General features: G+C 42.1%; 1 protein-coding gene across 2 annotated transcripts in view; it reads right to left on the minus strand.

Annotated features, from left to right (window-relative positions):
• The window catches only part of ELAVL1 (ELAV like RNA binding protein 1), a 54,791-nt gene that overhangs the window by 19,072 nt on the left and 11,580 nt on the right, over positions 1–24,139 (minus strand). The window contains exons 2-3 of one of the 2 annotated variants that reach the window (XM_056571460.1): positions 22,079–22,142; positions 19,121–19,302 (exon numbers count right to left, since the gene is read on the minus strand). In XM_056571460.1, the coding sequence (XP_056427435.1) occupies positions 19,121–19,292 (172 nt within the window). In that variant the 5' untranslated portion in view covers positions 19,293–19,302; positions 22,079–22,142. The remainder of the gene's footprint in view (positions 1–19,120; positions 19,303–22,078; positions 22,143–24,139) is intronic. The other variant, XM_056571452.1, reaches the window with a different exon arrangement.

Raw genomic sequence — 24,139 nt, forward strand, 5'->3', positions numbered from 1 at the left:
GTGGAGGGTGCACCGGTCCGGGCTGTCCTTCTCCGGGGGTCATCTTCTCCACTCCGGGCAGGCTCCGGCCTAGTAGCGCAGCATAGATGCCGCACCTGACGTCACGGCGTCTATGCAGCGTACTAGGCCAGTGCCTGCCCGGAGTGGAGAAGAGCACCCCCCGAAGAATGACAGCCCGGACCGGTTCACCCTCCACCCGGAATGCCGCCGGACACTAAAGGAAGGAAGGATGGCTGGCCCGGACCACCCCCATTACGGGTAAGTTTATTTTTATTTTTTTATTGACTCGGAGGGTGGGGGAGGGGCCGACCGGTATAGCGGTATGGGCAAAAATCCATACCGGTATACCGCCCAGCACTATGGTGGGGGGTGCGACGCGGTGGGTCGGGGCATTATCGGCCGATAATATCGACCATACCGATAATCGGTCGATCCCGAGTTGAAAGCAACAGAGACCCACTGGGAATGCAGAGTGCTTCATATGGCGGGAGCAGAATGTACATATACAGCCTGCATCCTTAAGGATTTAACCCCCATAAGGACTAAGGGTTTTTAGTTTTTTCCTCCTCACCTTCTAAAAATCTTAACTCTTTCAGTTTTCCATCCACAGACCTATATGAGGGCTTGTTTTATGCACTACCAATTTTACTTTAATACCATCAATCATTTTAGCACAAAATCGATGGCTAAACCCCAAAAAATGTGGGGGGAAAAAAATTGAAAAAACCTGCCTTTTTGTAATTTTTTGTGGCTTCCGTTTCTACGCGGTAAAACTGACACCTTATATTTATTCTGTAGGTCCATACAATTACTAGGATTGTAGGTTTTATTCTATTTTACCATTTAAAAAAATATATATATTAGAACTATATGCACCAAAATTCGTATGTTTAACCCCTTAAGGACTCAGGGTTTTTCCGTTTTTGCACTTTCGTTTTTCCTCCTTACCTATTAAAAATCATAACCCTTTCAATTTTCCACCTAAAAATCCATATTATGGCTTATTTTTTGCGTCGCCAATTCTACTTTGCAGTGACATTAGTCTTTTTACCCAAAAATGCACGGCGAAACGGAAAAAAAAATCATTGTGCGACAAAATCGGAAAAAAAACACCATTTTGTAACTTTTGGGGGCTTCCGTTTCTACGCAGTGCATATTTCGGTAAAAATTACACCTTATTATTCTGTAGGTCCATACGGTTAAAATGATACCCTACTTATATAGGTTTGATTTTGTCGCACTTCTGGAAAAAATCATAACTACATGCAGGAAAATTTATACGTTTAAAAATTTCATCTTCTGACCCCTATAACTTTTTTATTTTTCCACGTACGGGGCGGTATGAGGACTCATTTTTTGCGCCGTGATCTTTAGTTTTTATTGGTATGATTTTTGTTTTGATCGGACTTTTTGATCACTTTTTATTCATTTTTTTTATGTTATAAAAAGTTACCAAAATACGCTTTTTTGGACTTTGGAATTTTTTTGCGCGTACGCCATTGACCGTACGGCTTAATTAATTATATATTTTTATAGTTCGGACATTTACGAACGCGGCGATACCACATATGTTTATTTATTTATTTTTTTTACACATTTTTTTTTATGGGAAAAGGGGGGTGATTCAAACTTTTATTAGGGAAGGGGTTAAATGACCTTTAACAACACTTTTTTTTTGCAGTGTTATAGGTCCCATAGGGACCTATAACACTGCACACACTGATCTCTCATCCTGATCACAGGCGTGTATTAACACGCCTGTGATCAGCATTATCGGCGCTTGACTGCTCCTGCCTGGATCTCAGGCACGGAGCAGTCATTCGTCGATCGGACACCGAGGAGGCAGGTAAGAGCCCTCCCGGTGTCCGATCAGCTGTTCGGGACGCCGCGATTTCACCGCGGCGGTCCCGAACAGCCCGACTGAGCAGCCGGGATACTTTCAGTTTCACTTTAGAAGCGGCGGTCAGCTTTGACCGCCGCTTCTAAAGGGTTAATACCGCACATCGCCGCGATCGGCGATGTGTAGTATTAGCCGCGGGTCCCGGCCGTTGATTAGCGCCGGGACCCACGCGATATGATGCGGGATCGCGGCGCGATCCCGCTTTATATCGCGGGAGCCGGCGCAGGGCGTAAATATACGTCCTGCGTCGTTAAGTGGTTAAAACTTTGATCTTCTGATCATTGTAAAATTTTTCCGCATACAGGGCAATGAGTGCTCATTTTTGCGCCGTGGTCTGTAGTTTTGATCGGTACCATTTTTGTTTTGATGGGGCTTTTTGATTGCATTTTATAAGGGTATACCAAATAACCAAAAATACGCAATTTTGGACTTTGGAATTTACGTATACGCCATTGACCATGCTGTTTAACATTTTTATAGTTCAAATATTTACGCACGTGGCTATACCACATGTTTGTCTTTACGGCATACACTGTTCACTGCTATGCCGTAGCATAGCATTGATCAGTGTCATCGGCTCTCTGCTGCTCCATGGCATGGACTGATTTCATCGCAACAGTCCCAAACAGCCTCACTGAGCTGCCGGGAAGTTTGCTTTCACTTTAGACACGGTGATCAAAGTTGGGTTTAGACAGAGGTCCTAGTGCCTGATAGCCGCCAGGACCACTCGGCTATGACCCTACGCCCTGCATCCTTAGGAGGTTAAAAGACAAATGTTACATTGATGTTCTATGTTTATATGTACTGGAAGCAAACAAAGGTTTCTATTGATGCAAGCACATTTCGTAAGTGATGCAATCATTCATGCTTCTTTTTTATATTATTAAATGTCTTTTTCTATTCCTTATTTTTCAGATGTCTGGAACTTTTGGCAGGAATGGGCATGTGCCAAACTGCGCATGAATGACCAAGCAAAGAGGTTTTCATTTATTTAACACCTCTAATAAGTGAGAGATCATTGGGGAGCACCAAAAATTTGCAGAAAATATTATAAAAGAAAAAAAAGTAGACAGTCACACCCACATCTATAAATATATAGGTTGAAGATATTTCGATGAAACTTTGTACAAGTTACTTATATGTGAACTAAAAATATAGGATAGTTAAATTAACCCCAACATACTCCCAATTGTGAGGGTAGGGGTTTGTGTATAACTTTGGTACCTTACTTCACAAGCTCCACATCTCATGGCATTGTGTTTGTCCAGCTTGAAAGCCACACATCCCTTCTGCATGGTACATCCTTTCTAAATTCGGCCCTTTTGCTTCTGCCCGAGGCCGAAAACAACATCTTCGCCTAATTCACGCACATCACAGGTCCTTCAACCACAATCTTCATCATAGCTCAGCCCCACCTTACTCCACATCTTCGGGTGAATGTGTCGATCCGGCTTGCAAGCCACATCTCTCCCACAAGCCACGGTCTGCACAAAAAATGTACCCGTTCCATTTCCAGCCTACAATCTCCATCACAGCTCAGCCCCACATGGGGTCAGGATATGAGAACACGAGCATCAGTTTTTTCCTCTCCCTTAAGGTTTAGGCAAGAAGACTGGACAAGGTCAGGTACTCAGCTAGTTTTGGAGCAAGTTTTGGATAAAAGTGAAAGCTTTCTGGGGAGGGCGGGGACATTTTGGAGCCTAATGCTAATAAGAATGAAATGCGCTTCATACTTTTATCCCCCAGCCACATTGTCACTATGCACATTGGACAAGTGCAATACTTAAAGGTAATGGACATCTTTTCCGTTTTGGTATATTGTCGATTTGATTCCTGAATGCAAAATAAAGCAACTTTCTAAATAGGCTTCATAAGAGGTTTACTACCCGGTTTAATATTAAGATTAGATCAATTTCTGACGATTGTTGTGCTAAGGGTTAAGGATAACAGCAGGGGGAGGTTACAAAGCAGCTCAGACAGGTGGGAAATAACCAAGGAAAAAAAAAAAGCTGGAAAAATATACACAGAAAATAGTGTATGTACAGCAGTAGAATAGTAAAAGTTGAATTTCTAATAAAGACTGTGCAGCTCCTGTGCTAGCTTCATAAAAGGAACGTCTATCCTGTTGTAAATGGTAAGGAGATGTTGCATGCTAAAACGGACACCTGATGCTCCTGAATGTGCACCTTTTATTTATGGTAATTTAAAAGGGAGAGTATTAAAAAGGAGTTATATAAAACATATCCCCTATATGTGGGATAGGGGTAAGTTTTAGATTGCGGGGGTCCGACCACTGGGACCCCCCCGCCGGGCACGCTGCTTTTCTCATGAATGGAGGCTTGTTCACTATCTTACACCACCATCATGTATCTCTCTGGGAGAGCCGGAGATACCCAAACACTGTATGTACAGCTCTCCCATAGGGTTGCATTGAGGGGGGGGTGTTGGCCACAGCTTCGTGCCTTGGTCGACAAACTGCATTCATGCAGAGAGGCGGAGAATAGGCGGGAGATTGCCCATTACGGTATAAAATGTTATCCAACTAACTGCAGTACTTTACATTTGTTATGGATGTGAGAATCCTTTATTCACTTGCAAAGTAATCTGTGTAAAATTTAACTCTTGGGCAGAACCACAAAAAGTGTTATGGTATTGGACTAGTATCCCTCTAGCTACAATAACCTTTTGTCACATGTAACCATTGTCTACATGTAAGGTCTCTATCTTTTTTTAGTTATCTGGTAATTTTGCTTTTATCAGTTTCTCTTATTTTGAGTTGACACTCCTAATTCGCCAAAATACAATGGTTGTTCTTGAACCAATTAATATTGAAATTGAGAGGCCACTGTACTATACTAACCCCACTCAATCCAATGGTGTTCATCATTGACCATAAGAGGGATCGACCTCAGGTAGTGATTGGCAGAGTGATTTAGGTAGAAACCACTGGGGCGATTAAGTGTATGAGCCATGTCTCATGTCTCACTCTTAACCCCTTAAGGACTCAGCCCATTTTGGCCTTAAGGACTCAGACAATTAAATTTTTACGTTTTCATTTTTTCCTCCTCGCCTTCTAAAAATCATAACTCTTTTATATTTCCATCCACAGACTAGTATGAGGGCTTGTTTTTTGCGCGACCAGTTGTCCTTTGTAATGACATCACTCATTATATCATAAAATGTATGGCGCAACCAAAAAACACTATTTTTGTGGGGAAATTAAAACGAAAAACGCAATTTTGCTAATTTTGGAAGGTTTTGTTTTCACGCTGTACAATTTCTGGTAAAAATGACATGTGTTCTTTATTCTGAGGGTCAATACGATTAAAATGATACCCATTATTATATACTTTTATATTATTGTTGCGCTTAAAAAAAAACACAAACTTTTTAACCAAATTAGTACGTTTATAATCCCTTTATTTTGATGACCTATAACTTTTTTATTTTTCCGTATAAGCGGCGGTATGGGGGCTCATTTTTTGCGCCATGATCTGTACTTTTTTTTGATACCACATTTGCATATAAAAAACTTTTAATACATTTTTTATAATTTTTTTTTTAATAAAATGTATTAAAAAAGTAGGAATTTTGGACTTTTTAAATTTTTTTTCGTTCACGCCGTTCACCGTACGGGATCATTAACATTTTATTTTAATAGTTCGGACATTTACGCACGCGGCGATACCAAATATGTCTATAAAAAATGTTTTTTACGCTTTTTGGGGGTAAAATAGGAAAAAACGGACGTTTTACTTTTTTATTGGGGGAGGGGATTTTTCACTTTTTTTTTACTTTTACATTTTTTTACATTTTTTTTTACACTTGAATAGTCCCCATAGGGGACTATTCATAGCAATATCATGATTGCTAATACTGATCTGTTCTATGTATAGGACATAGAACAGATCAGTATTATCGGTCATCTCCTGCTCTGGTCTGCTCGATCACAGACCAGAGCAGGAGACGCCGGGAGCCGCACGGAGGAAGGTGAGGGGACCTCCGTGCGGCGTTATGAATGATCGGATCCCCGCAGCAGCGCTGCGGGCGATCCGATCGTTCATTTTAATCGCGAACTGCCGCAGATGCCGGGATCTGTATTGATCCCGGCACCTGAGGGGTTAATGGCGGACGCCCGCGAGATCGCGGGCGTCGGCCATTGCCGGCGGGTCCCTGGCTGCGATCAGCAGCCGGGATCAGCCGCGCATGACACGGGCATCGCTCCGATGCCCGCGGTTATGCTTAGGACGTAAATGTACGTCCTGGTGCGTTAAGTACCACCTCACCAGGACGTACATTTACGTCCTGCGTCCTTAAGGGGTTAAGCCGCTTGTACAAGTAATGTCAGAGGCCACAGACAGCACTTATGTTTTAGCACCAACTGCTGTTGCACCTGGATTAGCAAAAACAACAGAGTGCACTGAAAATTTGTGGGAAAGCACAAGCGAGTGTTACCTTTAGCTATTATTTGTGCAAGCATAATACATTATACACAAAGCAGTACTGCAGAGTCTGTTTTAACCCACCTCTCCACCCATTCTCCTGTTTACTTGTACAACAGGTATGCTTGTTCGACTAAAGGATGATAGAGACCTGTGAGCCCTACTTAAATTACTATTGTATAGAGCAATCACTGTAGGATCATTGACCCATTTTAATATACTTCAGCCATTAAAACAAACCTTTTCATGGTCCAGTACACGCAAGAGCAAAATTCTGAACTAGAGTTCTGTAAAGAAATTAAAAGCCTACTCAGAACAGTACAACGTTGCGCATTCATAGTTTCATTTACTGCACAAAATGTTAAAATCTACACCTATACATATACTCTGCCCTACACTATATAACCGAGAGAAAAAAAACTACACAAACCATCAGCCCCTCCGCTTGTTTTCTGTGAGCTGCAGGAAGGGCTGCCTTGAGAGATTGTTGAGCAGGTCAAATGTTTAGAGAAGCAGTGAATATAACAAAAAGGGAAGTGTGTTCACCTCAACCAATCAGGGACAATCACATGGCACACTAAAGTGTGATGTTACATCATGTGTAATAAGAACTACTGGACTTCCTGCCTGGAGGAAAAAGTTGAGAGAAACATGGTATAAGCTCAGAAAAGATTACACTTGTACATTGCACACAAGTTACATAACTAACATAGGTAGCTATTAGAGATGAGCGAACTTACAGTAAATTCGATTAGTCACGAACTTCTTGGCTCGGCAGTTGATGACTTTTCCTGCATAAATTAGTTCCGCTTTCAGGTGCTCCGGTGGGCTGGAAAAGGTGGATACAGTCCTAGGAGACTCTTTCCAGGACCTTTTCCAGCCCACCAGAGCACCTGAAAGCTGAATTTACACAGGCTAAAGTCAGCAACTGCCGAGCCGAGAAGTTAGAGATGAGCGAACTTCCAGTAAATTCGATTCGTCACGAATAGCTATATAAAAAAGGTAATTTCATTTGGCTGGAGTTCTCCTTTAAACCTACATTTGTAAATTGGATGTTTAACAGCCTTCCCTGCTTTCCTGTTGATATGTCAAAGATAGGACCCCCCCCCCCCCCACAAAAACACTCGTGTTCAGATGTGTCCATGTTTTTGAACTCTGTAAGGCATAGATTAAATAAAAACTCTTTCAAACAATATTATAAACTCTTAGCAGCACTTTTTTTTTAAACCTTTCTACCAATTAGTAGTGTAAGGGAGATTGAGAGAGTAACGTTTTGTTACTGGTAACTTCATACACGAGCTCCATTACAGTCAGACTTATGTGAGGACTGTACTGTAGGATGCATAGAGAATGTAACCACACAGAAGACACTAATCTGGAGAGTGAGTTTAGGCCACATAAAACAGTAGTAGAACTAGAACAGAGCTTGTAATTTAGAAATAAAGCTACCAGTAAAAAAAATGTAATGGTTTTACCATATACCTCACCTACAATTAACATATATCCACCTATAATAAGAGGTCTAGGGGACCTTCAAAAGCGTTGGAAGTATAAAAGGTAATGGGACATTACATCTTCCCCTGGATTAACCCCTCTAATGAACATAACCATCTAAGGCTGGGTTCACACTACGTTTTTTCAACTACGGTTCCCGCATACGTTTTCTATCAAAAACCGTATGGGAAAAAAACTTATGGAACAGTATGGGAAAAAGTAAACCGTATGCGTTTTTAAACAGTATACTGTTTTTAAAAGTGCATACTGTTCCGTCCGTTTTTATAGAGAAAAAAAAAATAAGTTTTTGAAAATTTTGTCCATTTTTAATGGGAGGGGTTTTGGGTGGGGACTTTAGGATTCAAATGCGCATGTGCAAAGTAAAAAAAACGTATACGTTTTTCCCATATGGAACCATATACATATGCGTTTGCCATTGACGTCCATGTTAAAAAAAAACGTATGTGGTTGCAGTACGGTTTTTAAACCGGAGTCAAAACCGTGGTTGACCACGGTATGTAGCAGTATGAGGGCTCATTTTTTTCGCCGTTATCTGAAGTTTTTAGCAGTACTTTTTTGTATTGATCGGACTTGATCACTTTTTATTCATTTTTTCATGATATAAAAAAGTGACCAAAAATACACAATTTTGGACTTTGGAATTTTTTTTGCGCGTACGCCATTGACCGTGCGGTTTAATATATTTTTATAATTCGGACATTTCCACACGCGGCTATACCACATGTTTATTTTTAACACAAACGAATGTCCAGCACTAGGTATGCGAATAAAATTTTTCCGTTTATTGAAGTTGCACAGGACAAACAGGTACAAGTGGTCTTTCTGACGCGTTTCGCGCTTAGATGCGCTTAGTCATAGAATAAAGACTTCACACTAAAGACACATTAAAATAGTATTTGTGAACAATCACGTGACTGATAGGAATCAGATATGTTGGAAAGTGTGGTCCGGATTTTCTCCGACACTTTCTCCGGAATTTATCCACATTGTAGTCCATCACTTTATTATATACATACTATTAAGTACTTTTGAGTAAAAGACACACCGGGAAAATATAGTAGAGATACATGCATTGTCTTAATAGTATGTATATAATAAAGTGATGGACTACAATGTGGATAAATTCCGGAGAAAGTATCGGAGAAAATCCGGACCACATTTTCCAACATATCTGATTCCTATCAGTCACGTGATTGTTCACAAATACTATTTTAATGTGTCTTTAGTGTGAAGTCTTTATTCTATGACTAAGCGCATCTAAGCGCGAAACGCGTCAGAAAGACCACTTGTACCTGTTTGTCCTGTGCAACTTCAATAAACGGAAAAATTTTATTCGCATACCTAGTGCTGGACATTCGTTTGTGTTGGATTTACTGTGGAAGCCGGGGCGGTGCCGGCGGGTCCGAGACACAGGTGTGCGCATTGCAGGAGTGAGCTGTATCTTGCTTGGATACTTCACATGTTTATTTTTAGTTACACTTTTTTTTTTTAAATGGGAAAAGGGGGGGTGATTCAAACTTTTATTAGGGGAGGTGTTAAATGATCTTTATTCACTTTTCTTTGCTCCCACAGGGGCCTATAACACTGCACACACTGATGCTTTACATTGATTGATGATTCTGCCATTTGACTGCTCATGTCTGGATCTCAGGCACTGAGCAGTCATTCGGCAATCGGACCCCAGGAGGCAAGGTAGGAGACCCTCCTCGTGTCCTACAGCTGTTCGAGACGCAGCAATCCCGAACAGCTCCCTGAGTTAACTGGTATGGTTTCACTTTCACTTTCACCTTTGAACGCCACGTCTAAAGGGTTAATAGCGCGTTGCACCGCGATCACTGCTGCACGCTATTAGCCACGGGTCCCGGCCATGACGTGGCGCCACTTTATAGAAAGGGAAAGGATTCAGGACGTACCGGTACGTCCTTGGTCCTTAAGGGGTTAAAAGGGGTAGTCCCGTGGAAATTTTTATTTTTTGACCATCGGAGTACCCCTTTAATTGAAGATATATATTTTTATACTTCGGACATTTTCGCCCACGACGATACCACTTATGTTTATTTTTATTAACAGTTTTTTTTATGGGAAAAGGGGGGTGATTCAAACTTATTAGGGAAGGGGTTAAATGATCTTAACTTTTTTTGCAGTGTTATATATAATTTTCATTATATGGACTTATAGAATTTAGATAATTTGTCATTTTAACCCCTTAAGGACCAACCCGTTTTACCTCTATGACCAGGCTCTTTTTTTTTATTTGACATGTATCTCTTTAAATGGTAACTTTAGAATGCTTTTCCTGAGCAGATCGATTCTGAGGTTGTTTTTTCGTGACACATTGTACTTTATATAAGAGGTGCATTTTTGTTGACACAAAGCATTTTTTATGAAAAACGGGAAAATTTCTGTTTAAAAAAAAAATTTATGGTGTACACTGTGCGGTAAAAGTGATGTTCTATTTATTCTGTGGGTCGGTACGATTATGGCGATATCAATTTTATATAGCTTTCTATGTTCTTTTTCCTTTTCTGAGCAAAGTTATTTTTCTGCCATTCATTTTCCAACAGCCGTAACTTTTATTTTTCATCCGACGCCATTAAGGGCTTATTTTTTGCAGGATGAGCTGTACTTTTTATTGGTATCATTTTTGTGCTACCTTTTGATCTTTTTTATTCCGCTATTTGTACAAAAATTGTCGAATTTTGCGTTTTTGATATTTTTTTTTAATAAACTGCATTCACTGTGCGGGATAATTTACATTATAGGTTTATAGTACACGTCATTACAGACGTGGCAATACCTATTATGTATATGATTTGTGTTTTTGGTGATAATACAGGGCTTTTATTGGGAAAGGGGCATTTTTTTATTTACTTACACTTCATACTTTTATTGAAGAACTTTTTATTTTATTTTTTACAGGTTATACTATGCTGCAATACATTTGTACTGCAGCACAGTATAACCTGATGAGCTGCACACACTACAGCCTGTGCGATCCAGCCTCTGGCTGGATCTCACAGGCTTCCGTAGCAGGCATACAGGAGGTCATGATCTGACCTCCTGCTGCTATAGCAACCAACAGCGACCCGCGATTGTATCGCGGCGGCACCGTCGTTGGAGAACAGGGGAAGAGCGCTCCCCCTGTCAACACCATAGATGGGGTTAATGATGCAGGGACCGGCGCGATCGCAGCTCCGGCAGCTGCAGTGGGAGTCCGGCTGTGATTGACAGCCGGGTCCCGTCGCCGATCTACTGCACTGTCCGCGGCAGTGCCGGAGATAGCTATGCTGTATGCATGTGTCCAATTGCACGAACGTGTCGGATTGGAAGTATGCATATGTCCTATAGCGGGAAGGGGTTAATCACGCACTGTAGAAACTGAAAAAGTTGCAAAATGTTGTGGTACAATTATTCAGGTCATTACAAAGTACAATTGGTGCACAAAAAGACAAAACTTCATATGTGTCTGTAGGTGAATAATTAGGACTATTAAAAAGGAGGCAGGAAAAAACTCAAGTGCAAAAATAAAAAAAATCCTGATTTCCTTTAAGGGGTATTCCACCCTAGATATCTTATCCTCCTATGCAAAGGATAGGGGATAAGATGTCTGATCACGGGAGTCCTGCTGATGGGAATCCCCACACTCTCTCTGGCAGCCCCCTCGAGTCATCACTGCACTAAGCTTTTGCTCTGTGCATAATTACAATACAGGGGCCGGAGTATTGTGACGTCACGGCTCCGTCCCTTGTAACGTCACGCCCACCCCCTCAATGCAAGTCTATGGGGGGCTCAGTGCAGTGATGATTCGGGGGGCAGCAGGAGAGATTATGGGGGTCCCCAGCAGCAGAACCACCACGATCAGACAAGATGTCTAGGGCGGAATAAAGATATGTAGTACACACACACAAAAAAACAAAAATTAAAAAAACAAAAATTAAAAAAAAACACACCACACACACACCCCATTCCATCGCTATAGTTTCTATTCATCACAATATTGCAGTCTGGCTGCTCTCATTCTCCTGTTACCACCATATAACATTTCCTACTTCCGGGTTCATGCAGGCAACTGCGGCTAGTGTGTGACTTCATCTCCAATGAGCCCACAAGCCCCTAATACATCATTCATCGAAAATCGTACGTACATGCACACTTCACTACGGACTCCACAGTTAGTATGGGGCTAGCATAATCGATGTACGCTACTTTGAGAATTCAGCAGTCCATAGTACACTGCCAGTGCTTGCGTAGTGTACTACGGACTTGGTTAGCGTAGGTTTGCTGTGCTGCTTTGCAACTTAGCATGTACGCATGCGTACTATGCCAGGAGCATGATTTGGGTTGTGCGCAGGTGCCAGGATTAGTTATATTATTGTCTGGCAGGCAGAAGAGGGTGGCGATGAAGCGCCAAGACAGCTCAGTGTATCAGAGCTGAGAAGAATAATGAATTAGGAATAATAATGGAGAGGGGAGTTTCATCCAAAGGGAGCAGGAGTCTAAGGAGGAGAAACAACTCCTGAAGCATTGTGGGAGAATGATGATGTTTTGAGCCTAAGATGGTGTCCTTATGATTCTCTATGGCCTCAAAAGTCACGCTACTCAGTTGGACTACCCAGCTTCCGGTAAACCAAGAGGAAAAGCAGACAAACGGTTCAATATTTACAGCGCAAGTATATTGAGCACCGTTATAACTTGATTGTACAGTATATGAATAGCTATTGATATGCGCCGCACTTCTCCTTTAAAAGGTGATAAAACGTTAACCCAGGGATGTATTCTGGTTGCCATATTGGAGTCAAGAAGGAATTTTTCCCTCTGGTATGGGGCATCTGGGTTTTGCCTAGGCAATAGTTCTTAAAGGTTGGAAAGGGGGGGGGGGGGGGGGGTTGGGAGAACACAAGGGTGAGTGTAACTACTATTTTATATGAGTAACAGAATTTATCATGGTGTACATAATGTACTCATTACTCACTTGGGATTAAATTGATGTGGCTGGGACAAATTTATCAAAAAAGTAGCATAAATGTGGTCCATTTAACATAAACGAGCCACTTTCCAAAAATCCTAAATGATAAAAATCGATGACCACTACATTGGTACAGATAAATGCAGTGGTTGGAAGAAAAAAATTTATAAAAAGTCACAAAAATGGGTCCCAGCAGAGCTTGCTGTGACTTTAAGGACAATTTTACACACACTAAAAAAATAATTAAAGGCAAAAAGCATGATAAATGTGTATGTATTCTCAGATTTTTTTCAGGCTCCAAATAAACATCTGAGAGCAGCATTTTAGCACATGGGGGAGATTTATCAAAACCTGTCCGGATGAAAAGTTGCCCATAGCAACCAATCAGATTGCCTTCATTTTTAATAAGGCCTGTGAAAAATGAAAGCAGCAATCTGTGTGGTTGCCATGGGAAGGTTTTGATTTTTTATCTACCCCATACTATACACAAATCCTGTAGAGGTTAAACAAAAAAAAAAAAAACATGTATTATTTTTCCCAACAGCTAGTCAAAGACACCAAAGGATGGACTTATCAAACCCTGTGCAAAGAAACACCAGAGCAGTTGGCCATAGCAATCAGATCACTTAACCCCTTCAGGACCAAGCCCATTTTGGCCTTAAGGACCAGAGCGTTTTTTGCACATCTGACCACTGTCACTTTAAACATTAATAACTCTGGAATGCTTTTAGTTATCATTCTGATTCCGAGATTGTTTTTTCGTGACATATTCTACTTTAACATGGTAGTAAATTTTTGTGGTAACTTGCATCCTTTCCTTGTGAAAAATCCTAAAATTTGATGAAAAATTTGAAAATTTTGCATTTTTCTAACTTTGAAGCTCTCTGCTTGTAAGGAAAATGTATATTACAAATAAAAAAAAATTTTTATTCACATATACAATATGTCTACTTTATGTTTGCATCATAAAAGTGACGAGTTTTTACTTTTGGAAGACACCAGAGGGCTTCAAAGTTCAGCAGCAATTTTCCAATTTTTCACAAAATTTTCAAACTCACAATTTTTCAGGGACCAGTTCAGGTTTGAAGTGGATTTGAAGGGTCTTCTTATTAGAAATACCCCACAAAAGACCCCATTATAAAAACTGCACCCCCCAAAGTATTCAAAATGACATTCAGTCATCATTTTAACCCTTTAGGTGTTTCACAGGAATAGAAGCAAAGTGAAGGAGAAAATTCACAATCTTAATTTTTTACACTCGCATGTTCTTGTAGACCCAATTTTTAAATTTTTACAAGGGGTAAAAGGAGAAAATGTATACTTATATTTGTAGCCCAATTTCTCTCGAGTAAACACATACCTCATATGTCTATGTAAAGTGTTCGGTGGGCGCAGTAGAGGGCTCAGAAGGGAAAGAGCGACAAGGGGATTTTGGAGAGTACGTTTTTCTGAAATGGTTTTTGGGGGCATGTTGCATTTAGGAAGCCCTTATGGTGCCAGAACAGCAAAAAACCCTCACATGGCATACCATTTTGGAAACTAGACCCCTTGAGGTACGTAACAAGGAATAAAGTGAGCCTTAATACCCCACAGGTGTTTCACGACTTTTGCATATGTAAAAAAAAATATTTTTTTTTCACTAAAATGTGTGTTTCCCCCCAAATTTCACATTTTTCCAAGGGTTAATAGCAGGAAATACCCCCCAATATTTGTAACCCCTTCTCTTCTGAGTATGGAGGTACCCCATAAGTTGACCTGAAGTGCACTATGGGTGAACTACAATGCTCAGAAGAGAAGGAGTCATATTTGGCTTTTTGAGAGCAAATTTTGCTCGGGGGGCATGTCGCATTTAGGAAGCCCCTATGGTGCCAGAACAGCAAAAAATACCCACATGGCATACCATTTTGGAAACTAGACCCCTTGAGGAACGTAACAAGGGGTACAGTGAGCATTTACCCCCCACTGGTGTCTGACAGATCTTTGGAACAGTGGGCTGTACAAGTTTTCATTTTCATGGACCACTGTTCCAAAGATCCGTCAGACACCTGTGGGGTGTAAATTCTCACTGCACCCCTCATTACATTCCGTGAGAGGTGTCGTTTCCGAAATGGGGTCACATGTGGGGTTTTGTTTTTTTTGCGTTTGTCAAAACCGCTGTAACAATCAGCCACTCCTGTGCAAATCACCTCAAATGTACATGGTGCACTCTCCCTTCTGGGCCGTGTTGTGCGCCCCCAGAGCACTTTGCGCTCACATATGGGGTATCTCTGTAGTCGGGAGAAATTGCGTTACAAATTTTGGGGGGCTTTTTTCCCTTTTACCTCTTGTGAAAATTTAAAGTATAGGGCAACATCAGCATGTTAGTGTAAAAAATAAAAAATGTTTACACTAACATTCTGGTGTAGACCCCAACATTTCCTTTTCATGAAGGGTTAAAGAAGAAAAAGCCCCCCACACCTTGTAACGCAATTTCTCCCGAGTACAGCGATACCCCATATGTCGCCCTAAACTGTTGCCCTGAAATACGACAGGGCTCCAAAGTGAGAGCGCCATGTGCATTTGAGGCCTAAATTAGGGATTTGCATAGGGGTGGACATAGGGGTATTCTACGCCAGTGATTCCCAAACAGGGTGCCTCCAGCTGTTGCAAAACTCCCAGCATGCCTGGACAGTCAACGGCTGTCCGACAATACTGGGAGTTGTTGTTTTTCAACAGCTGGAGGCTCTGCTTTGGAAACAGTGGCGTACCGGACGTTCTTATTGGGGGAGGGGGGCTGTGTAGGGGTATGTGTATATGTAGTGTTTTTAACTTTTTATTTTATTTTGTGTTAGTGTAGTGTAGTGTTTTTAGGGTACAGTCACATGGGCGGGGGATTACAGCGAGTTTCCCAGCGCAAAATTTGCTGCATCTCAAGATGCGAGAAACCCACTGTAAAAGCCTCGCCCATGTGAATGTACCCTGTACATTCACGGGGGTGGCGGGGCGGGGGGGGCTTGCATCAGCTGTTGCAAAACCACAACTCCCAGCATGCATGGTCTGTTAGTGCATGCTGGGAGTCATAGTTTTGCAACAGCTGGAGGCACAGGTTAGGAAACACTGAGTTAGAAACAGACAATGTTTCCCAACCAGTGTGTCTCCAGTTGTTGCAAAACTACAACTCCCAGCATGCCCAGACAGCTGAAGGGCATGCTGGGAGTTGTAGTACGGCAACATCTGAAGGGCCAGATGTTGCTGAACTAAAACTCCCAGCATGCCTGGACAGTCAGTGCATACTGGGAGTTGTAGTTTTGCAACAGCTGGAAGAGCACAGATTGGAGACCATTATACAATGGTCTCCAAACTGAGGCCCTCCAGATGTTGCAAAACTACAACTCCCAGCATGCCCAGACAGCCAAAGGCTGTCTAGGCATGCTGGGAGTTGTAGTTTTCAGACTCCTAGAAGCAGCAGTGAAGATCTTCACTGCTGCTTCTGAGGACCATATACTCACCCGTCGCTGCTCGTCCACGTGGCCGGTCCCGCGCTGCTCCTCGGTCCCGCCGCTGGATCAGGTAAGTCCGCCGGTCCCCTCCTGTTCCCCCCCGTGTGCCGCAGGTCCCCGCGAGCCCCCGCAGCCTTCGTCCCCCGTTCTGCCCGACTTCCAGGGGCGGGCAGTGCGGGGGATCTGAACTTTCACCCCAGATCACTGTGATTGGTCCACAGGGACCAATCACAGTGATCGCTGACCAGGACCATCAATGGATGGTCCTGGGGGTGAAGCAGAAGTTGTCCCCTGCTGGAAACAGCGGGACTTCTGCCAGTTAACCCGTGCGATGCTGCGCATCGCCGGGTTAACTGCATGTCATTTATAAACGCCGGGATGCGCGAACGCACTGCACAACCCGGCGTTTATATATGACATTCTGCGGGAAGGGGTTAAATATTTAGTTTCCCTGTAGTACCATCACAGGGAAGATTAAACCAACTCGTTTTTTTGCCCATATAATGCACACTGCTCACCACTACGCCTACAGTGCAATCTGTTTAATTCCTGCACAGTAGCACTTCAGTAAGACTTCAGTCTCATTAAGTAGTCTGTCCTAGCTAAATTGACTTTCTGAGAATGACAGAATTACCGTATTTATCGGCGTTTAACACTAATTTTTTAGGCAAAATTTTTTTGCCTAAAGTCTATCTGAGTGTTATATGCCGATAAGCAGCTGCAGTTCAATGATTTAAAGCGGGCGATTTAAATCAATGAACTGCAGCGGCTTTTGCAGGTCCAGAGACCTGCAGTCCCTCCTGCTTCTCTGCCCCAGCCTATCCTGGGGTCCAGAGATCGCCGCCGCCACCACTGCCCCTCCCATCCCCGGTTTTAAAATGACCTGTTCCCGGGGTCCACGCTGCTTCTGGCTCCGGCAGTGTCCTGCGTTGTTGCTATGGGCTGCGCAATGACAAGTGACGTCTTCAATGACAAGTGGCGTCAATGGCCTGGCGCACAGTGACAGCCAAGGACGCCTCCGGAGCCAGAAGCAGCGGGGACCCCGCGAACAGGTAATTCTAAAACCAGGGATGGGGGAGGTAATAGGGCAGCGACAGCAGTCTCTGGATAGCCAGGGGGAGAGAAGCGGGCAGCGACAGCGGTCTCTGACCTCGCAAAAGCTGCGCTTCTGCGGGGGTCAGAAACAGTCTATTGGGGCATACACATGCGCACACACGCACCCTCATTTTACCAAGGATATTTGGGTAAAAAAAATTTTACCCAAATATCCTTGGAAAAATGAGGGTAGGTGTTATAGGCCGGTGCGTGGTATACCCCGATAAATACGGTACATGGAGATATACACATGCTTTGTGTAAGATATATTTGAATAGCTCCACACACTGTAGTACATGCCTGACACTGCTCTTCTAAGTGTAAGAGCTTATAAAAGACTTCAGTTATATAGCACATCTCAGTTCTATCATTTTAACCATTTCATCCTTTTCTCTACAAAACACACTTTAGAGAACGCTGCATATAATGTGAAAACAACCTACTCATCTGAAGAGGCAAGCCACACACGCCTGTGCAGAGGGTTTTAAAGGGTTACTCCGGTGGAAAGCAATTACTACATTTTTTTAATCAACTGGTGCCAGAAAGTTAAACAGGTTTGTAAATTACTTTTACTATTCCTTCTAGTACTTAGCTGATGTACGCTCCATACAGCAGGAAGTTGAGAAGTTTTTTTCAGTCTGACTTCATTGCTCTCTGCTGACACCTCTATCCATGTCAGGAACTGTCCAGAGCAGGAGAGGTTTGCTATGGGGATTTGTTCCAACTCTGAACAATTTCTGACACAGAGAGGTGTCAGCAGAGAGCACTGTGGACAGACAGAAAAAGAACTACACTTCCTCTGTAGAATACAGCAGCTGATAAGTACTGGAAGAATTACATTTTTTTATAGAAGTAATTTACAAATCTGTATAACTTTCTGCAGACAGCTGATATGTAAAACCGGAGTAAAAATTAAATAAAAATTGTCCCCCATACTGCCAGCAGTAAAAAAAAATAAAAAAAAATAAAAGATGTACATACCTTTCTCCACTCCCCCGGGGCCTCCGGTAACCGGCTCTGGCCTCCGCCACGATCCTCTTCCTGGTTGCCGGTGGTCGGAGAGTCATACTGCACTCAGCCAATTACCAGCCGCAGTGCCGGCAGTATGGGGGACCATTCTTATATTCTGGAGTTCTCCTTTAAGTGTTGATGGCTAAAATACCCCTTTAACTTAGTGATTTATTTTTCTCTCTTATAAATTAGTACAAATTTCACAGTAAATGGAACTACACTTAGGCCCAAGAGAACAAAAAAATAAAATAAAAATTAATACTTTTCACCTTTAGGTTCTAGGTTGCAGAAAGCGCCCACTGGACTTTTATCCCAGAGCATGCAAACATATAAAACTAGATGAACATGGACTCACACATTCTATGAGTTGTTCAATCATTGCCCTCTTATTGCTGACTTATATTTTTAAATGTGTATAGCCTTCATGGGCTTGTGTCACTTTTTTTAGGTCATTCCCAGTCTGCTTAGTGTAAATTGTGGGGATATGTACCTGCCTTACTATGGTTTTCCCCCTAGCTATTCGACCATCAATGGCATACCTTACCACAATACCACGATGTTAACTTCTCACCCAGTTGTATAAATTTGTATTAAGCATTTATAGCCAAGGTAGAAAAAAGTAAATAATTCCTTGTTTAATTTTAATACACTGTTCAGAACTTTAGAATAACTGAAAATTTAGTATTTGTAATTGCAAAAACAGAAAACTTACCTGCAACTTTATCACGTATTAGCTTGGCAGATTCCACCTCCCCAATGCTGCTGAAAAGGCTGCGCAGCTCATCTTGTGTCATGTTTTGAGGCAAGTAATTCACAATTAAGTTAGTTCTGGCCATGTCATCCCTGCATACATCATCCATGTGATCTTCATAACCGTTAGACATCTTAAATTATCTGTTAACATTAAAATTAACAAAATTAGCTTTCGTTTAAGTACTAAAAAGCAAAGCAGGCTAAGGTTAACCTGTAGGACTATAAAAACATGAAAAAAATATGTCAAACATCTTTTTGACTTTGTTCATATCTGCATTCTTGGGACTGCGTCAAAGTATCAGCTGTTAGTGTGCTAGGTTTTTCTGTCAAATATGACAATTTTCCACAGGATCCAAGCAAAGCCACTGACAGATGTAAAGAGAGCATTACCATGTCACGTTTTAATGTGCATACCGCATGTACACTAAATTTTAACACATCCTCTTCGAAATACTGCAATACCACAATCTTGGAGAAACCTTCATTTCTATTCTGATAAACGATGACACTGATGACAACGATACTCACGTGGCCCTGTTCCCTGCTATGGTTCTCCCGCAATCTTCCACAGTATCTTCCATTCGGAGGCCAACTTAGAGCATGGGCAGAGCTTAGTGACGTAATTGCTACTGTTTGCTAGCAGCAGGACCCAGCAGAAAAGCAGCAGTGGTGATGTCACTAAGCTCCACCCATGCTCCAAGTCTGCCCCAGAACATTGCGGGAGAACCACAGCACGTAATTGGGGCAGGTAAGTATAGTTATCAGTGTCACCTGCACTACCTGTCTGTACCGACAGGTTAGTGCTGATGACAGATTTCCTTTAAGAAATCTTTAATATGCTGTTTAAAAAACAATAAAAATAAATAAAAACGCTGCATAGAAACTAGGTACGTTCACACATACATGATCTGCTGCAGATTTGGTTGATTCCCATTGACTTCAATAGGTCTGTAGCGAATCTGTAATTACCAGATTATGTAAGTGTGAAAAAACTTTCCAAGTGAAAACTGACCTGTGTAGGATTTTAAATGTGTAGCATTTAAAAAAAAATATCAGTTTTTTTAATTTCTAATATTTTTGTTTTTTTTGTTTTTACTACACACACATTATGGGGGATGCCATCTTGCCCGAGCTGTTAATATGCTTTACAGCAGGGACCATAGACCACAATGCGAAGGACCTTACATAGACTTATAACCTATCAAGTTCAACCTAAAACCCTACTGTGCTGATCCAGAGGAAGGCAAAAAGCAATATGAGGCTAACGGCAATTGCCTGACAAATAGGAAAATTCCTTCCTGACATTAACATGGCGATCAGAATTAATCCCTGGATCAATGTTATAGCCCCAAGAATCTAGTATCCATTAGGGGTGTGAATCGCCAAGAATTTGGTGATACGATTCGCGATACCAGTGTGGTGATTCGATATATCTCGATACAGTCTAGGTGACGATATATCCCGATACATCGCCCACCAGGGAGCATTCACAGATCCGCTTTGACAGCGGCGATCTAGTAGTCCAACACGCACTTTTCTCATTTTATCCCGTCCGGGCTGCAAAATAAAAGAAAACACACACTTTCTCTTACCTGCCAATGAGCCCCCGTAGCTCCAGTACAGGTGTTCGGTCCCCGGGCTGTATTCTTCTTACCTCCTGTTAGCCCGACACGTCACACGGAGCTTCAGCCTATCATCAGCTGAGGCGGGACATCGCTGCGGCCGGTGATAGCCTGGCATGTCACACGGAGCTTCAGCCTATCACCGGCCGCAGCGATGTCCCGCCTCGGCTGGTGATAGGCTGAAGCTCCGTGTGACGTGCTAACAGGAAGTAAGAAAAATGCAGCCCGGGGACCGAACACCTGTACCGGAGCACTGGGGGAGCGTATGCAGGTAAGATGAGAAAAGTGTGCGCTGGACTACTCCTTTAATAGCCAGCCGCGGCGATCGCCGCATGCTGGCTATAAGCGGCGGCCCCAGGTTACTGAGAACAGCCTGGGGCTGCAGAGTATGGAGCGGGCACGAGTCGGAGACCGCTCCGTACACCCAGAACGCCGCCGCTTCAGATCAGGCCTGCCCGGCTCCACAAATGTGGGACTTGTATCTCCTGACACCCGGAACAGCATGTCCCGGGCATCAGGAGATACAAATTCCACATCCCTAAAAGAATCGATTAAAAAATATTTTGAATCGATTCAGTAAGTGAAAAAAAATAAAATAATCGCAATAATCGCGCAAATCGATTTTTTTCTTACATCCCTAGTTTCTGTAACAATATATTTTCCAGAAAAGCATCCTGGCCCCCCTGAACATGTTTATAGTCAGACATCACAACATCATGTGGCAGAAAGTTCCATAGTCTCACTGCTCTTACAGTAAAGAATATCTGCCTGTTATAATGGTGGAACCTTCTTTCCTCTAGACATTGAGGATGCCCCCTTGTCATGTTCCTGGCTTAAGTATAAAAAGATCACTGGAAGGATCTCTATACTGTGAATTACTACATTTGCACATTGTGATTAAGACATATTTTCTCTAAGCTATCTCATTTGCCGCATTCAGATGACTTAGAGACACTAAGCATGTCGAATAATTCCTATATTCAACTGCCCTTACTATCAACTTCCTTGCAGTAAAACAGCATGTGTGAAGCAGTCTGTTTGAAGGCCCAAGAAATCCATGTGCCACCAAATGCTGCATTAATGTGGTATCAGATTATGGAGATGTTCTTTCATTGATTGATCAGAGAAAACTTTTATATCATATGTGAAGAAGCATATAAATGCATATAGAATTCAATAGAATAAGCTTATACACCAAACTGTTGAAAAACATGTTAGTAAGAAACTCTATGTACCGATATTTCTCATATTAGCAAATCCAGATCATTTGGCAAACGGAAGACAAAAATATTTACTTTAATCAGGTTTCTGGTATTTTTTCCGTAAATAACGCTAACAAGGACTGTACAATTGGAAACCCTGAAAAAAAAAAAAAAGTATATAACCTAAGCACCAGAAACTAAACTGTCATACTGAAAACCTTGTAGGTCAAAAACATTAAGTCATGATGGAATACATTTTTCTTGAAGGTGAAAAAAAAAAAAAAAAAAAAATTATATATAATATATATATATATAAAAATAAAATTTATACATATAAATTAATGATAGTAAAAAAAAAAAAAAAAAAGCATAGGTTTAGAAAGTTACTTTTAGGCTCATATTGTCATATGGCCAGAACCCCACAGCGCAGTTACATGAATATTGATGGCACCGGATGGACCTCACTGACTACTATGTAATGGCACCTGGTGTTTTATCAGACAGGATTTTGGATAATTTCTGCAATGGAGGCTCCAAATAGAATCTCAGATGTGAACATGGCCTTTGAGTGTGCATGACAGTTCGCAAGCTAGAAGTTTTTCTAATGATCTTTATGCTCTCCATAGTAACTAGATTTACTCTTCTAGATCAAGTCTGAATGGAAAGTCTGTTTTCTGACAGTCGCACTTTGTTCTACAGTATTCTATCCTTATCCCTATTACTACAGAGTGAGCGTAGAGAGGAAAAAGCTATTCAAAGAGCAGCACCACTTATATAGCGGAAGTGGGTAGAAGGGCGGGAAATATACTCATTTACTATTATATATATATATATATATATATATATATATATATATATATATATATATATATATGTATATATATATTTATATATTTTTTTTTTTAAGTCCAGGCTTTCAAAAAATAGATATATAAATAAAAACCCATGCATTCCACACTTTCCTGATGCCTCTGGAAACGCTGCCCCCAGTCTCTGGTGCACCCCTCTTCAGAGTCCTGGGGCACAATACATGAATCATCCCAACTCAGCCAGTGACTGAGTGGCAATGTAATGTATTAGCCCCCAGCATAAAGAAGTAGAGCGTGGATGAGACCATGCTGGGCTAAATACACTAATTGCTGCTTAGCCAACAACTGGCTGAGGCAAGACGCTGTTGGGGCAAATTATGTATTAGGCCCCAGCATACAGAAGAGTAGACCTACTGAGATAGGGAACAGCGCGGAAGGTAGGTACAACTGTTTTATAACACAGCCTGAGCATCATAAAAAAAAACAAAAAAACAGTTGAACAGTTCAGGACGCATGGGTACGCCCTCGCATCTTGGAACTTAAAGGGGTTCTCCGGTGCTTAGACATCTTATCCCCTATCCATGCCTGATCGCGGTAGTCACGCCGCTGGGGACCCCTGTGATCTTGCACGCGGCACCCCAGTTAAAATCAGTCCCCGGAGCGTGTTCGCTCCAGGTCCAATTACCGGCGACCACAGGGCCGACTGCGTGCGACGTCACGCTCCACCCTTCAATGCAAGCCTATGGGAGGGGGGTGTGACAGCTATCATGCCCCCTCCCATAGGCTTGCATTGAGGGGAGGAGCGTGACGTCACACGGGGGCGGAGGCGTGACGTCCCACACCGTCGAACCTGTGGTTGCCGGCAATCAGACCCGGAGCGAACACGCTCTGGGGACTGATTTTAACCGGGGTGCCGCGTACAAGATCACGGGGGTCCCCAGCGGCGGGACTCCCACGATCAGGCATCTTATCCCCTAGTGTTTGAATAGGGGATAAGATGTCTTAGCTCCAGAGAACCCCTTTAAAGGGGTACTCCGGAGGAATTATTTTTTTTTTTAAATCAACTGGTGCCAAAAGTTAAATAGATTTGTAAATCACTTCTATATAAAAAAAAAATATATATATAAAAATAAATCCTTCCAGTACATATTAGCTGCTGAATACTTCAGAGGAAATTAATTTCTTTTTAGATTTCTTATCTGTCAGTCCACAGTGCTCTCTGCTGACACCGCTGTCCATTTTATGAACTGTCCAGAGCAGCATGTTTGCTATGGGGATTTTCAGCAGTGTCAGCAGAGAACACTGGTCAGACAGAAAAGAAATCCAAAAAAAATAAATGATTCCT

The sequence above is a fragment of the Hyla sarda genome, chromosome 1 (genome assembly GCF_029499605.1).
Source record: "Hyla sarda isolate aHylSar1 chromosome 1, aHylSar1.hap1, whole genome shotgun sequence".
In the NCBI taxonomy this organism is placed as follows: domain Eukaryota; kingdom Metazoa; phylum Chordata; class Amphibia; order Anura; family Hylidae; genus Hyla; species Hyla sarda.